This window comes from Drosophila nasuta, chromosome 2R (assembly GCF_023558535.2).
Source record: "Drosophila nasuta strain 15112-1781.00 chromosome 2R, ASM2355853v1, whole genome shotgun sequence".
NCBI classification, from domain to species: Eukaryota; Metazoa; Arthropoda; class Insecta; order Diptera; family Drosophilidae; genus Drosophila; species Drosophila nasuta.
Genome location: NC_083456.1, coordinates 15,407,399 through 15,420,327, shown reverse-complemented (window position 1 = coordinate 15,420,327; position 12,929 = coordinate 15,407,399). Strand labels below are relative to the sequence as shown.

The 12,929-nt window shown below is 43.2% G+C and overlaps 4 protein-coding genes across 6 annotated transcripts; all 4 read right to left on the bottom strand.

Annotated features, from left to right (window-relative positions):
- Positions 1–41: 41 nt before the first annotated feature.
- On the bottom strand, positions 42–2,286 carry LOC132785511 (probable cytochrome P450 313a4). 2 transcript variants are annotated; one of them, XM_060791644.1, is made up of 7 exons: positions 1,828–2,286; positions 1,572–1,769; positions 1,329–1,514; positions 1,194–1,263; positions 1,010–1,136; positions 383–950; positions 42–322 (listed from the first exon to the last, which is right to left on the bottom strand). In XM_060791644.1, the coding sequence occupies exons 1-7, from the start codon at positions 1,979–1,981 to the stop codon at positions 159–161; spliced, it is 1,467 nt and encodes a 488-aa protein (XP_060647627.1). In that variant the 5' UTR covers positions 1,982–2,286; the 3' UTR covers positions 42–158. The 2 variants fall into 2 exon arrangements, with proteins under 2 accessions (XP_060647627.1, XP_060647628.1); XM_060791645.1 differs by lacking the exons at positions 1,329–1,514; positions 1,572–1,769; positions 1,828–2,286 and having other exon boundaries at positions 1,010–1,129.
- A 474-nt stretch (positions 2,287–2,760) lies between these two features.
- LOC132784128 (retinol dehydrogenase 14) lies at positions 2,761–5,286 on the bottom strand. Of its 2 annotated transcripts, XM_060789542.1 has the most exons (4): positions 5,176–5,285; positions 4,346–4,487; positions 3,688–3,826; positions 2,761–3,626 (listed from the first exon to the last, which is right to left on the bottom strand). In XM_060789542.1, the coding sequence occupies exons 2-4, from the start codon at positions 4,484–4,486 to the stop codon at positions 2,896–2,898; spliced, it is 1,011 nt and encodes a 336-aa protein (XP_060645525.1). In that variant the 5' UTR covers position 4,487; positions 5,176–5,285; the 3' UTR covers positions 2,761–2,895. The 2 variants fall into 2 exon arrangements, with proteins under 2 accessions (XP_060645525.1, XP_060645526.1); XM_060789543.1 differs by lacking the exon at positions 4,346–4,487 and having other exon boundaries at positions 2,762–3,626; positions 5,176–5,286.
- Positions 5,287–5,691: 405 nt separating this feature from the next.
- Positions 5,692–9,489, bottom strand: LOC132784120 (uncharacterized). Its single transcript, XM_060789524.1, has 3 exons — positions 9,076–9,489; positions 8,377–8,700; positions 5,692–8,323 (listed from the first exon to the last, which is right to left on the bottom strand). The coding sequence occupies exons 1-3, from the start codon at positions 9,375–9,377 to the stop codon at positions 5,956–5,958; spliced, it is 2,994 nt and encodes a 997-aa protein (XP_060645507.1). The 5' UTR covers positions 9,378–9,489; the 3' UTR covers positions 5,692–5,955.
- A 184-nt stretch (positions 9,490–9,673) lies between these two features.
- Positions 9,674–12,848, bottom strand: LOC132784122 (V-type proton ATPase 116 kDa subunit a 1). Its single transcript, XM_060789536.1, has 5 exons — positions 12,483–12,848; positions 11,999–12,415; positions 10,482–11,936; positions 10,051–10,300; positions 9,674–9,997 (listed from the first exon to the last, which is right to left on the bottom strand). Exons 1-5 carry the CDS (start codon positions 12,642–12,644, stop codon positions 9,732–9,734), a joined length of 2,550 nt encoding a protein of 849 aa, XP_060645519.1. The 5' UTR covers positions 12,645–12,848; the 3' UTR covers positions 9,674–9,731.
- Between the last annotated feature and the right edge of the window lie 81 nt (positions 12,849–12,929).

Here is a 12,929-nt window from a genome sequence, read left to right as displayed (position 1 = left end):
GGATATTGAGTAAATGGTAAGAAATTTTAAATACATTTATTTCGTTTTATTTTGTCTTGTTTTTCCAAACTAAACTGTTGTTTGTGTTTCAATTTTTTTATAAACATTTACAAAGAAACATGTCCATACATATAACACTTAAGCGATGAAGCGTAACACTAACAATCTCTTCTTTGAATATCCAGCAAAGGTACGGTCTTAAATTTCAAAGTAAGATCCTCGACAAAATCAAGATCTTCAAATTTAAAGCTGGTTGAGAATTTATATGTTCTCAACAATTTCGTCAATATAATTTTGATCGATATTAAAGCATGTCTCCAGCCTGTAAATTGAAAAATATATAAATTAAGTGAATTTCATTTCGTATTGAACTAAAACAAACCTATGCAATTGCGTATTCCCTTAGTGAAGGGTATGAACGAATAGGGATGCTTCTCCTGTAGGTTATGGGGCAGGAAATGTTCGGGATCAAATGTATCTGCATTTTCTCCCCATATTTTCTTATCCCGATGCAAGTGAAAGATGTCGATTGCAATCTGAACTCCTTTTGGAATAAAAATTCCATTCGAAAGACGCACGTCGCGCATGGTCTGTCGTGCAACTATTGGAACTGGTGTCAGAAGTCGCATTGATTCATTAAGAATTAAATCCAAATAAACCAGATTCTTAATATCACTGTAGCTAACATCAAAATCTCCCGACTTGGGAAACAATGAACAAAGCTCTTCAAAAGCCTTCTCTTGATACTCGGGAAACATGGCGAGCAACATCAGTGTATAGGCCACCGTATTAGCTGTAGTTTCAAATGCGGCAAATACAATCTGAACAGAATGATCTTCCACATTCTGTGTGGTAAAAATTCCACGATTCTTCAAATCAGTTGCTAGGTTTAGAAAATTATTCTTATCTTTCAGTTGTTCAGAAACCTTTGATAATGTTGGTTCAATTAACTGGAAATACCAATAAAAGTTAATTCAGTTGATCTTATATCTTTGTTTGGTCAAACAACCTTGTTAATGAATCCTCTTATCTCCGTTTTGGCTTTAAAGTATTGATCCTCCCGGCCAAATAATTGGCGTAATGTTCTACTAATCAGCCAGGGCGAAAAAAAGATTTCTGTCATGGATTCCTGAAGACTTTGGAAACGTAGGTAAATCATTTCATTATGTCAATATCAAAAGTACAATACTTACTTGGAAATATTTAGTAGTTGGTGGCTTTCAATATTTCCATTTTCGTTCACACCACATCCCATTGTTGTTTCTGTATTTCATTAAATTTATAGGTTTTAATTATGTAATTACAAAAATTCAATACAAAATACTTACGACTTGCCACGTTTAATGAAAAATTCTGCAGCAATGGTAACAAGTCCTGTTCACCAGAATCCACTAATGGTTCTACCATCTTGAGCAAGGAATTCGCCTCGGCGTTGAAAGTAGGCACCAGGCTAGTCAGAGCATTTAATCCAAACGCGGGATTCAGCATCTTCCGAAGCACACTCCAATGAGGCTCTGGGCAAAACTCAATTATTTTGAGTTAATTTAATTTTCTGAATCAATTTATCAAACCTTTCGCAGTGATTAATCCCACGCCAGCGACATCGTTAACAACCCTGTAGACGTTAGCCTTGTCAAGGCAATTCTGTGAGTTAAGAATATCCTGTATGAGTTGTGGATCAGTGGTAACAAAAAATGGCATAGGACCCAGCCAAATTATCAGAAATGATCCATATTTATTCAAAAAGTTCTTAAATGTCTTCAGCACATCTAAAGCATTTCATTTTAAAATCAGAGTTTTTATCACACTTTAAATAATGCTACCAACCTTCCCTACGGCGCAGCTTATGCGCTATTCCAATTAAAGGATAACCAATTGGTCCAGGTATTGTAAATATTAAGTTATAGAATCGGCGACGTGTCCACAGAAAATACACCCACAAAACACACAATAAAGTACACCATAACTGCCACGTGAACATAATAGGAAGAATTCTTGATAAATTTGTGATTACTGAATATCCTGATAAGATTTGACCGTTTTCTCTAATTATTTTAATTCAAGTAACGAACTGAACGTTTTAAATCGTGAATAGAGAATGTTTTTAAATGTTACTGATCAGTATCGTTTTATATACCGTACCCCGACTTATAATCCAAAACAACCATTAAAAAATACTCGGAAACTAGTGTCATGACTAGTAATAAGTATAAAAATAATTGATATAAATACTATAAAAAAATACAAAATAAATTTAAAGGGTATTATAACTTTGTGCCGGCAGGAAATGTATGTAACAGGTAGAAGAAGGCATCTCCGTCCCTATAAAGCATATAAATATATTCTTGATCATCGTCAACAGCCGAGACGATCTAGCCGTGACCGTCTGTCCGTATGAAACACTGGATCTCAGAGACTATAAGAGAATTTTGGTAACAAAAACAACTATTGTAGTTGTGATTTTTGAAAATTTGGTTACGATCAGATACAAATTGTGGAAATTAGTAAAGAAATACTTTTGTATGAGCAAAAACGCCTAGAGGTCTTAGTTGCTTTGGCTGACAATCTGGTATATGACGCCGTCTACTATATCGATATACCAAATATATAATTTGGTATTTACATTATTTTTGTATTTTTGTTATATTTTGAGAAAAATACCGCAATATTTTGCTTTTATTCAAAATAGATAGCGGGTATGTCACAGTCGAGCAAACTCGTCTGTAACTTTCTTACTTGCTATAATTGTTTTAAATTAATATGCACAACTGATTTCTTACTGAGTGTTTTATTTACGTGAAAACTTAAGACATAAGGTATACTCCCCCCAGATTATGGATAATTTGAAAAATATTTGAGTGAGCAGTTTAAAAGACGCATTAATAGTTAAACCTATTAGATTTTAGGCTCTTGGGGCGTGAGCTTGACAATCTTAACGGACTCCTCCCACAGCTTGAGACCCTTTTCCTCATCGAGAGCAGCGGCATTCAAAGTGGCCTCTTTGCAGTCCATGAAATACTTTCCAGACACGTTGGCCACTTCATCCGATGTCGCCAAATAAATGGTTGTCTGTGCACCAGCTTTGGTTGTCTTGAAGAAACCCTTTGTTATGGCCATCATGGGCAAGTTGAGGGGGAAGGGCACATTACGCCAGATGCCAGAGTCAATCATACCCGGATGCAAGAAGTTAACCGTCACATTGGTGCCCTCTAAGCGCTTAGCCAACTCGCGGGCGAAGTAAATATTGGCAAACTTGGACACATAGTACAAATAGGCAGCGGGGAAAGTGCCAATGGGATTCAGTTTGTTCAAATTGACCGAAGACAGACGATACAGCTCCGAGGCAACGATGACAATGCGAGCCGGAGCGCTCTTTTTCAGCACATCGATGAGCAAGTGGGTCAGCAAGAAGGGACCATAATGATTGGTGGCCATTGTCAATTCCACGCCATCCTCGCTGGTCTGGCCACGGAAGGCCAAAGCCATGCCCGCGTTGTGTATGAGCACATCAATCTTGGTCTCGGTTTTGACAATATCCGCAGCAAATTCGCGCACGGATTTCTGCGAGCCCAAATCCAGTTTCTTGACCAAAATCTTGTTGTTGTTGGTCTCCTTGACGATTTCATCTACGAAATGAGTACACTCAATAAGTGAATAATTTATAAAAGTTATTTAAATAATGCTCACCCTTGACTGCGTTGGCTGTTTCGAGGTTTCTGCAAGCCATAATGATGCGTGCTCCACGTCCAGCCAGATCCTTGGCTGTTTCCTTGCCAATGCCGCTGTTGGCGCCCGTAATAATCACAGTTTTTCCCTCCATTTTTGTCTGCAAATAGAAAATGCATTTGTGTTCATAAGTTTCTCAGTTGGTTGCAAAATTAGGCGTCGTCGTGTTAGAGGGGAGGAGTCGGTAAATATTTACAACCCTAATTAAAAAGTTTACTTAGAGTAATCATTGCTTTCGACTTGGCTCGCATAAAACTGGTATGCATTTTTAGTTGCTTTGTTCGCATTTTTTATTGTTATTATTTTTAATCTCTCTCGCTGTTGATCACTCTCGTAGCCTCGACCCCGTGGAAGCATTGAAAGTGTCGCCCATAAACCTATGGGCTTTGTTGTTTTGTGTTGCTTCTAATTCAAAGGTAAGCGATCTTCGTAACCATATCTGCTGTTAGCAATTGTGACGTACAGCTTTCCAGCCAGCTATAAAGAGCTAATTAACTGAACACGTCACGGCCCAGGCACCACAAAAAAGACAATAAGTAATGCATACTCTACAGTCTACAATCGTGTTTTGGAACACAGGAAGTGGGGGAATATTTTGGGATGAGTGGGTCAGGTTTACCTCAGTGAAGCAACGGCCTGCAGTAATACGTAAATAGAATCGAATGCTCAGCAAGGTGGCTGCAAAAGCCGCTGTGAGTGTAATTATGAAGATGTCACGCACATAATGCTCACTTGGCAACCAGGCCAAGACGAAACCCATCCTATAAATAATATTATGTATGTAAAATGTGTATGTGAGAATTGATGGCAATATGCAAAACAGTTTATATAATACATACAAGAAGAAATAAAAAAAAAAACTACAACAATAGCTGCGATTGACTGAAACCAAAACAAGTTTTGGACCGCTTTAATTTCGTTAGTCAGTTGAAATCTGTTATCCGAAATGAGTTTCCAATATGTGCAGACGATGTAAACGCAATCATTAAATTTCAAAATTTAACATCAATACGAAATTTACACTTTCACTTTTCATATGTGCGCAAGACTGATAAATAATTATGAAACCAATTTTTAAAGCCAAACGCAGTCGCATTTGCTGCCAAAAGCAAAGTTCATTGCCAGGTAAACGAAAGAAAGCCAGAAATAATATGTTGTCTTAATGTTGACTTTAGCTTCTTCTTGCTCTTGTTGTTGTTGTTGCTGTCGCGTCGCGTTGGTTTGTTGCCAGTTTTTACTGTCCACGTCACTAAAAAAATGTTGTCTGCTCTGAGACTGAGACTGAAACTGAGTGCTGGTTACGCTTCTATGCCTCGCCCTGAATGCAACTTCTTCAGTTCTTTTGGTTTTTCCATCTACAGCAACTGACCCGTTTTTCTTTCGTTCTTTCGCTAATCATTCTGCTGAGTCAGTCTGACAATTATTGCAAATTTATCGCAAGGTACTCACCTGTTGATTCTGTTTGTATTATGATTGTGTACTTTGAACTATCTGGCTGGAAGAAACGACTCGGAAGACTCAACCACAACCTTCGCCTTGAACGCTTGCTCAGAGACTGGCTTGAAAACGTCTCGCGATCGCTAAGCTACTGCTCATGGTTTTACTATACTATACACATTGTTATTGTAAATAGCCGCAAAATAGTTGTTGGTGTTGTTGTATAGGTAGCAGTCTTGGCTTGGCCGGCGGAACAAGTTGAAGCTTCTGCTTGCATCTTTTTCTCTGGTCTTCCGCTAGTTTTAAGAGAAAGAGAGTGAAAAGACTTTGAGTTTTAAGAGCTGAGCTTGTTTTCCGAAGAGTTGAAGAAATCTTAAAAAATCTGAGCAGACGTAAATAATATGTTTGTAGTTATTAATACTATTTTATGCGGTAAACAAAGTATAGAGAGAAAGCGTTGGAAAATTAAGAGTGCTTGAATTAAAAAATAATAATAATAATAAAACACAACAAATTCCATAATTATGATTGTCGACAGGATAATTAATAAAAGCTTTATTTATTATAAAAAATGTCGGAGCGTGGAAAACAATTAGTGACGTTGTATTCGTATTAATCTATTAATTAATAGAGCAAGCACGTTATATGATTATTTTCCGATTTATATGATAAGTTTAATGGATTTTATTGTACATAAATATGGTACATATTTACATCGAGTGTCTGATGAACACAATCTACTTATTACTAAAATTAAAAGTGAAAAGACTTTGCTATAGTTATACTTCCTATCTATATGGCATTTTGGCCTTCTTTGCGGAATTTTTCAGCATCTGTCTCTAAGTGTTTGGTCAAAGTGTTGTACCATTCGTTGACGTGTCTCGAGATGATGCTCATGAACTTAGACACCTTGGTCTTCACTGTTTTCACAATGCTGTCCGACAGAGACACCTTACGACATGTTGTTGGTGATCTTTTGCTGCTGATCTTCATCACCTCGGATTCGGAATCCGAGTCGATGGGTTTTGTTGAGGGTTTCACTGTTGACAAATCGACTTTGTACTCGTAGAACGAATATCGACCCAGGGGCAAAAACTCTTTTTGATCATCCTTGTCGATGGCATTGGACCGCAGTCCTTCATCAGCATAGTTGAAGGGCAGATCACGACGTCGGCGCAGCGCTGGCAAATCCCACCAGGAAGTGATGCTGTCGTCCTGAATTGGCTTAGATAGTCGCTTGGGTGCCGGAATCGGGGCTCGCCGCTTGGCACCAAAGTAATCTTCTTCGAGGTCATCGCTTTGCAGCTGCTTAGGAGGCACACGAGGCTTAAGATGTACTTCCTGAGAATGCTCCTCTGGCACCGGCAGCTCCTGTTCATGTTCGTTGATATGACTGAGGAAATGCTTGCCTAGTTCGCGCTGCGCTTGCAGAAAGTCTGTTGCCGCATGAGCTCCTTTGGTTGAACGCTTTTTGTTGCCTTCGCCTTTAACGAGTTCCACATCTGATTCCACTTCGGCCTCGGTATCTGCCTCTAGTTTTTCATGCGATTTGCTCTTGCTCTTACTAATGGATCCCTTGGTGGAGAATGGTTCGGGAAATAACAGCGAGTTGAGTGTGGCGCCCAGATTAAGACGTTTAGTGTGCTTGGGCACGGGTGCCGGTAAAGCTTCGAAGAACTCCGTGGGTAGTAGACGCAGCTTACTGCGCTCCTGCTCCTTGGGCGCATCCTGCAGATCCTCCACGCTTTCCTCCTGCGAACGTTGCACAATTTTCAGAGGTTTCCTGACAATGGGTCGACGTTTCTTCACAAAAGCAACTGGCTCTGCTTCCGGTTGCATCTCACTCTCTTCGCCATCGGGAGTTTCAATGTGCTTGAGATGCACATCGCCTTCGGGCAGCCGAGAATATGGTGGCGGCTCCGGTTGCTCGCCGAGTTTCTTAAAGAACTCCTCCTCATCGAACTCAGCCAGATCGAAAAGCGGTTTAATCTTTCGCTCCGGCTTGCGTATCTCCGTTATCTTCTTGGTCAGCGTCGTCTTCTTGCCCTGCCTGTTGTAGAAGTAGGGACCACTATAATCTCCCGGACTACGTCGGCTGCGTCGCTGTCGCTGCGCCACGTTTCTGCTCTGTTCTGTGACTTGCCTCAGCCAGGTCATGGCCTCAAATGGTCGTACCGATTGCGATCTGGTTTTTGATTTACTGCTGTTCTTGGTTGCTGTTTGTCGCTTTACATTCGCCACCTGCGTTGTCTTCTCCTGCGGTCGATTAAACGGCTGCAGCAACTTGCCGAGAAGCGTGCTAGTTGATGCCGCCGTCTCCTGATTGTCGAGCACAAAACGTCGCTGGCGATTGATTGTACTCTGTATCGATCCCCGTGCCACCGCCGTCTCCTCAATAAGACGCTGCAGCAGCCGGTCAGCAGAGCTGTAACCACTGGAACGACGACTCTCTGCTGAGCTCTCTCCTTTAATGTCATCCGTCTCCATTTCGGTGAACTGGCAATGCTCCAGATTGACACTTGGCAGCACCCAGAAGCCAACAGACATGCTGGGCGTGATCAGCTGCAGCGCTTTGCTCGCATCTTTGGGCTTGACCAGCGGACGCAGCATTGTGTGATTAAGTGAGAGTTTCTGGTTGTTCAGACGTACGCGACCATCGTCGGCAGTCAGCACATATTCCCAGATCTCGCTGCTAGAGAGTCGACTTAAGCTGCGCACCGTAATCGTTGTGGGCTGTTCCTCAGTGTTGACCACCATGAATGCCAATCCTCCAGACACAGCATTCGCGCAATGCGTATACAGCTTGTTGCTAGGCGCAAACACATTGAGCGGACGCGCCGGAAACACTCTAGAGCCCATAACCTTCTTAAAGAGTGCCGTCACGTAGTAGCTAAAGTTAGGACGCTCAAAGTCCTGCAGGGACATGCGCTTGAAGATTACATCGAAGCCGCTGCTCGCTGCGTCGCCTAACGTTTGTGCCCAGCGCAACGCATCCGTGGTCTCATCACCCATCAATCGCTTGCTAATCGACTGCGACGTCGAACGTTCCTCGGGCAGTGTCAGCCACAAAGGCACTCGTTGTTGTTGCAGCGTCTTCAATGCCGGATCGCTGTCGTATATGTAGCTGCCAAAGCTGGTGGCAGGCAGCATGTTGGCGGGTCTATAAAAAGTAGCAATTAACAACAGTCGAAGGCTTTACGAAATATTACTCACTGCGTCCAGCCAAAGGCGGCATTCAAGTCCTTGGACATGTCAACATATTTGCGCGTCTCCTCTGCGCTGCTGCCAGCCGAGATGTCCGCACCCATCACCAGCCAGCTGTCCACATAGGGACTGAATGTGTCCGTCATCAGCTTCAGCGTGCTCAGCTCCTGCACATAATCCTTAGCTCTCGATGTGCCAAAGTCAGTTCCCAGTTGCCAGATGCAGTCGGTTATACCCACCATATACGAGGTGTTGAGTATTTTCAGCGTGTGCATGGAATCCCATTCATCTGGTGCATAGGGCACGGGAATAATCATGGTCCAGTTGACAGCGCTGAAGAAGTGTTTCAGAATGAGCCAGTAATGAGGTTATATCCCTACTCAGTTGTACTGCTGTTGCATTTTTAATTACCAAATTTTGTAGAAACCTTTTGACTATTGTGTATTCTAAAATTCAACACTTCAGCTTAACAACCACTTCATTTTTATTTCTTTTTGGAACCATAATAGTAAGCGTGCCTAAATTCTAATACAAAGTAGTTAAGCGTGCAGTAAAAGAAGTCTTTTGCTCAAATTCGATAGCTATTAATCTTTGAGCTAAAATTTATCAAAGTCGCAGACAGACAAAAAGTCAGGAATACCTCTTATTAACTTTCAGCAAATCGTTATAGAAAACATTCTCAAAATCCATTTCCTACGCCATGCTTACCGCGTCCAACGATTGAAGCCCTTCCAGATGATCTTGGTGGGATTGCGCAGACGCGTTGGCGCATTGGTGGCAAAATAGAAATCGCCAGTGAACTTGACATAAGCATCTCCGAGCAGAGCTGCCATGCTGGTCACCGCCTTGCGATTCTTGCCATCCAGAGCATCGTACATATCCTCGGGCTTGACCGCGAAGCTGACAAACTTTTCGCTGACATCGTTGTAGGGACGATTGACGTGGAGCTGCACCAATGTATCCGCCTGGGCAGTAGCCAGCAATGCCAGCAGTAATAATATAAACAACATTTCACTTTTGGTATCGATAGTGAGGGTGACTTGACCAGAACGCGTTAGCTTCACAACTGCTGAAAGTTGGCGTTTGAAGCCAATTTAATAAGCTAAGTAGTATGCGCTTGCTTTTGTCATTCGAGTTTTAAATTCCACAATGGATGAGTTCTAGAGAAAATTGTGCTGCAATTGGCAAGAATTTTTCGCTGAGCGCTGCCCTCAATGCGAATGTGACCTTTAATAATGCTCACGTCCGCAAATGTGGGTCAACTTCAAAGACCAACGCAATGCAGTAAATCACCCGCAAAAATATATTTTGTATGGTATGCTTTATTTATTAATGGATTTTGTAACCCACACGCAAAAAGTGACCTAATCCTCTTCTTCAGCGGTCAGCATGGCATTGAAATCCAATGGCTGGAATTCGTAGCCAGTACCCGTGTAGAATTTGCTCATGAACTCTACCCAATGCAGACGCAGCGTGTGCAAGAAGGCGGACAAGCCCTCCATCATCACCATGATGGCAATGGTGAAGAACACCCAAACGGCAAAGATGAGGAAGACAGCAATGACGCCGATATAGCCGCTCATTTGTAGTGCCTCCGACAACACCATAGTCCACAGCACCTCAGACAGTTCTGCAATCAAGTGAAAGTTAAAGAAAAGTCGAGATTAGATTTAGCTAACTAACCAGCGTGAGCCAGGGACAAAGCCCAGAGACGCAGATAGGAGGCAGTGTGGGAAATGGTACTCAGAATGTACTCGACGGTGTGAATGGCCTGATGAATCCAAATTTCACTCATAGGCTCCTCCTCCTCCTCTTCCTCTTCGCTTAACGGCGCCTTCTTGTGGGAGTCACCCAACTCAGTGATGATGACCTCCTTGCCGGTTATTTCAATGGTCTCCATGATGGTATCAAAGTTCTGCTCGACCTTGCCCTTCTGTTAATGGAAATTGTTAATAACAGATTTTAAATAATTAGGTAAGAATGTATTCATATCTCAGTCTAATTGCAGTCTAAAACTCTATGTTGTGTTCAATTTGCAGCCATCATAAATTAAGGCTATCGTTGAATCAGTCAATCCGTCAGGATAAAAAAATAAAAGTATAGTGACAACTCACCTTGTACTTGCGCTGGCAAGTGATCCACAGGGGCATGCCCAGCAGAATCCAGGGAATACAGATGACGGCCACCACCAAGAGAATCGTCTCAAGCTGCCGTTGAATGGGGAACATGCCAGCCGCGCAGCCACCCGATGCCGTCTCCGTTTTTAACAAGATCATGTCGATGAACATAATGAGCACAGATGGCGCACAACTGGGAGAGTCGGCCACATTTGTGGCATGAGCCGTGTATTGGATCCACTTGTAGAACATCATGAAGACCATGTAGCCGAAGAGCAGCAACAGGAACAGCACTTGGGGCACAAACTGCAGAAAGATGTACGCATATTTCTTCGTGTACACAAAGTTCTCCACCGACAGACAGACACCAAAGATCATGTGCAGCACACCAAATATGATGGATAACTTCATCTTGTAGGTGTTTAGGAAAATGATCTTATTGGTTGCCGACTGCCAAATGGGATCAATGCCCATCGGGTAAGTGCCGCGTTGATCTGTCGAGGGGTTCAGCTGCAATGAAGGATTCGTGAGCACCGTGGTGCGATTATATTGCAGTGCCCAGTGCGAGCCGAAGACATTAAATGACTTGGAGAAGCAATCGTTGTAGATGAATCCCGTGTACATGGCAAACATGCCCATCAACATGATGATGTAGCGACCGCCAAACAGAATCTTCCAAATTTCACCAGCGCGTGTCTTGCTAAGCTTTTTCTCACCCAGCACCATCCATAATCCGAGCAGAAAGACCAAGAATCCGTGGCCCATGTCACCAAACATGACGGCAAACAAAAAGGGAAACGATATGCAAGTGTAAAGTCCAGGATTCACCTCACGATAGCTGGCAATGCCATAAGCATCGATCAGCACTTGGAAGCCATAGGTAAACTTGTTGGTCCTAAAGTAAGTGGGGGGCTCCTTCTTCGTTTCCAATATGTTGAAGATGGTGGGTATAGTGCTGCCCAGGGCAATCGATGCCTCAGCCAACACTGTTTCCACTTCCTCGAGTTCACGCGTTGGCACCCAGCACTCACCAATCAAGCACTTGCTGCCCAAATCCACGTTGAACATGTTCAAGGTGTGATAGATGGCCTTCATCTTCTTCACCATGGCCGTCCAGTTGGGGATCTGCTTCATGATGGCCTTCAGCACACACGAGCGATGATCGCCCGTCTGATTGATGATAATTTGCAAATCCTCGAGGCGTGTGTGCACACTCTTGATCATATCCATGCGTTCCTCATGCGAACTGGGACACGGATACATGGAGGCATGGAAACCGGTGCAGACTTTGCGTATGCGACCCTGCAGCTGATCGCCCTGGAAGAATACCACAAAGATGCTCTTGTAGATCAATTCCCCGGTGCGCGGATCCTTCAGCGGTGTCTCCAAGTCGCAGCTGCGCACCAGGACATTGCCACGCGAGATGCGCCACAACATGCGTTCAAAGGCGTACTACAAACAGCATACAAAATTATCAAGAGTTCTAGAAACACAATTAGCTGTGGAGAACGCACCTGACGGTCACGACGAATGACACCGGCTATGAAGCCCAAGCTGCCGTCACATTGCTCCGGATCGCGATGCGTGCCACGCTTGTTGGTATCGAAATTGTGTGACTCCTGTGAGGAGAAGAACTGCTCGCTCTTCTCCAACACTTGAATCATTTCGGTCAATTCCAGATAATTGGTCTTCAGGCGCACATTGTTGGCCGCCAGCTCAATGATCTCCGTCTCCGTTTTTTCCAGCAGCAGCTCCAGTTCGATTATGTCCTTGGGCTTGGGTGCTGGCGGAAAGTCCTCTACCAGATCCACCACCTTATAGCCATCCTTATTCAGCTCCGATGTTGCGTAACGTATCTTGCGCTCCAGCTCATCGCAGCGGCGCACTTCGTTGACGAACTTGCGCTGCAACGCGGTGACACCTTCGTTCATCTTGAAGGATTTACATAAGGATATTAAAAGTGTTCCATTTCTAATCGTTCTCTCGCTGTTAACTTACATCACGAAACTGCACGCAGCCCATTTCACCTAACTGTGAAATCGTTTCATACGCCGCCTCTGGCTGTAGAAACATTTGCGCCAAGGACATTTTCTCGCTGCGGAAAATATTGTTTTGTGGCCCGGAGCCACAGGCCAAGTCTTTCAATTTGCTGCACCACATATTTAACTTTTTCTCCAGTCAGACCTGCGCGCAATCTGATGACGCCAGGAGAACTGATCGACGTGGTCAAGTGACATTTACAATGAAACCTTTGGTTGTCTGACAACTTTCCAGCTCATAACTTTCCAGGCTTATCTGTTGATGGGCACATGCTCTGGATAAACTAGCCAACAGAACAGCAAGGTGATGAAACGAAAAATTTGAGCTATCGATCAACAGGATGAAAAGCACAGCGCTGCTATCAGTCAATTATCAGATATGAAAGCAGACGAGCAGGTATTAAAA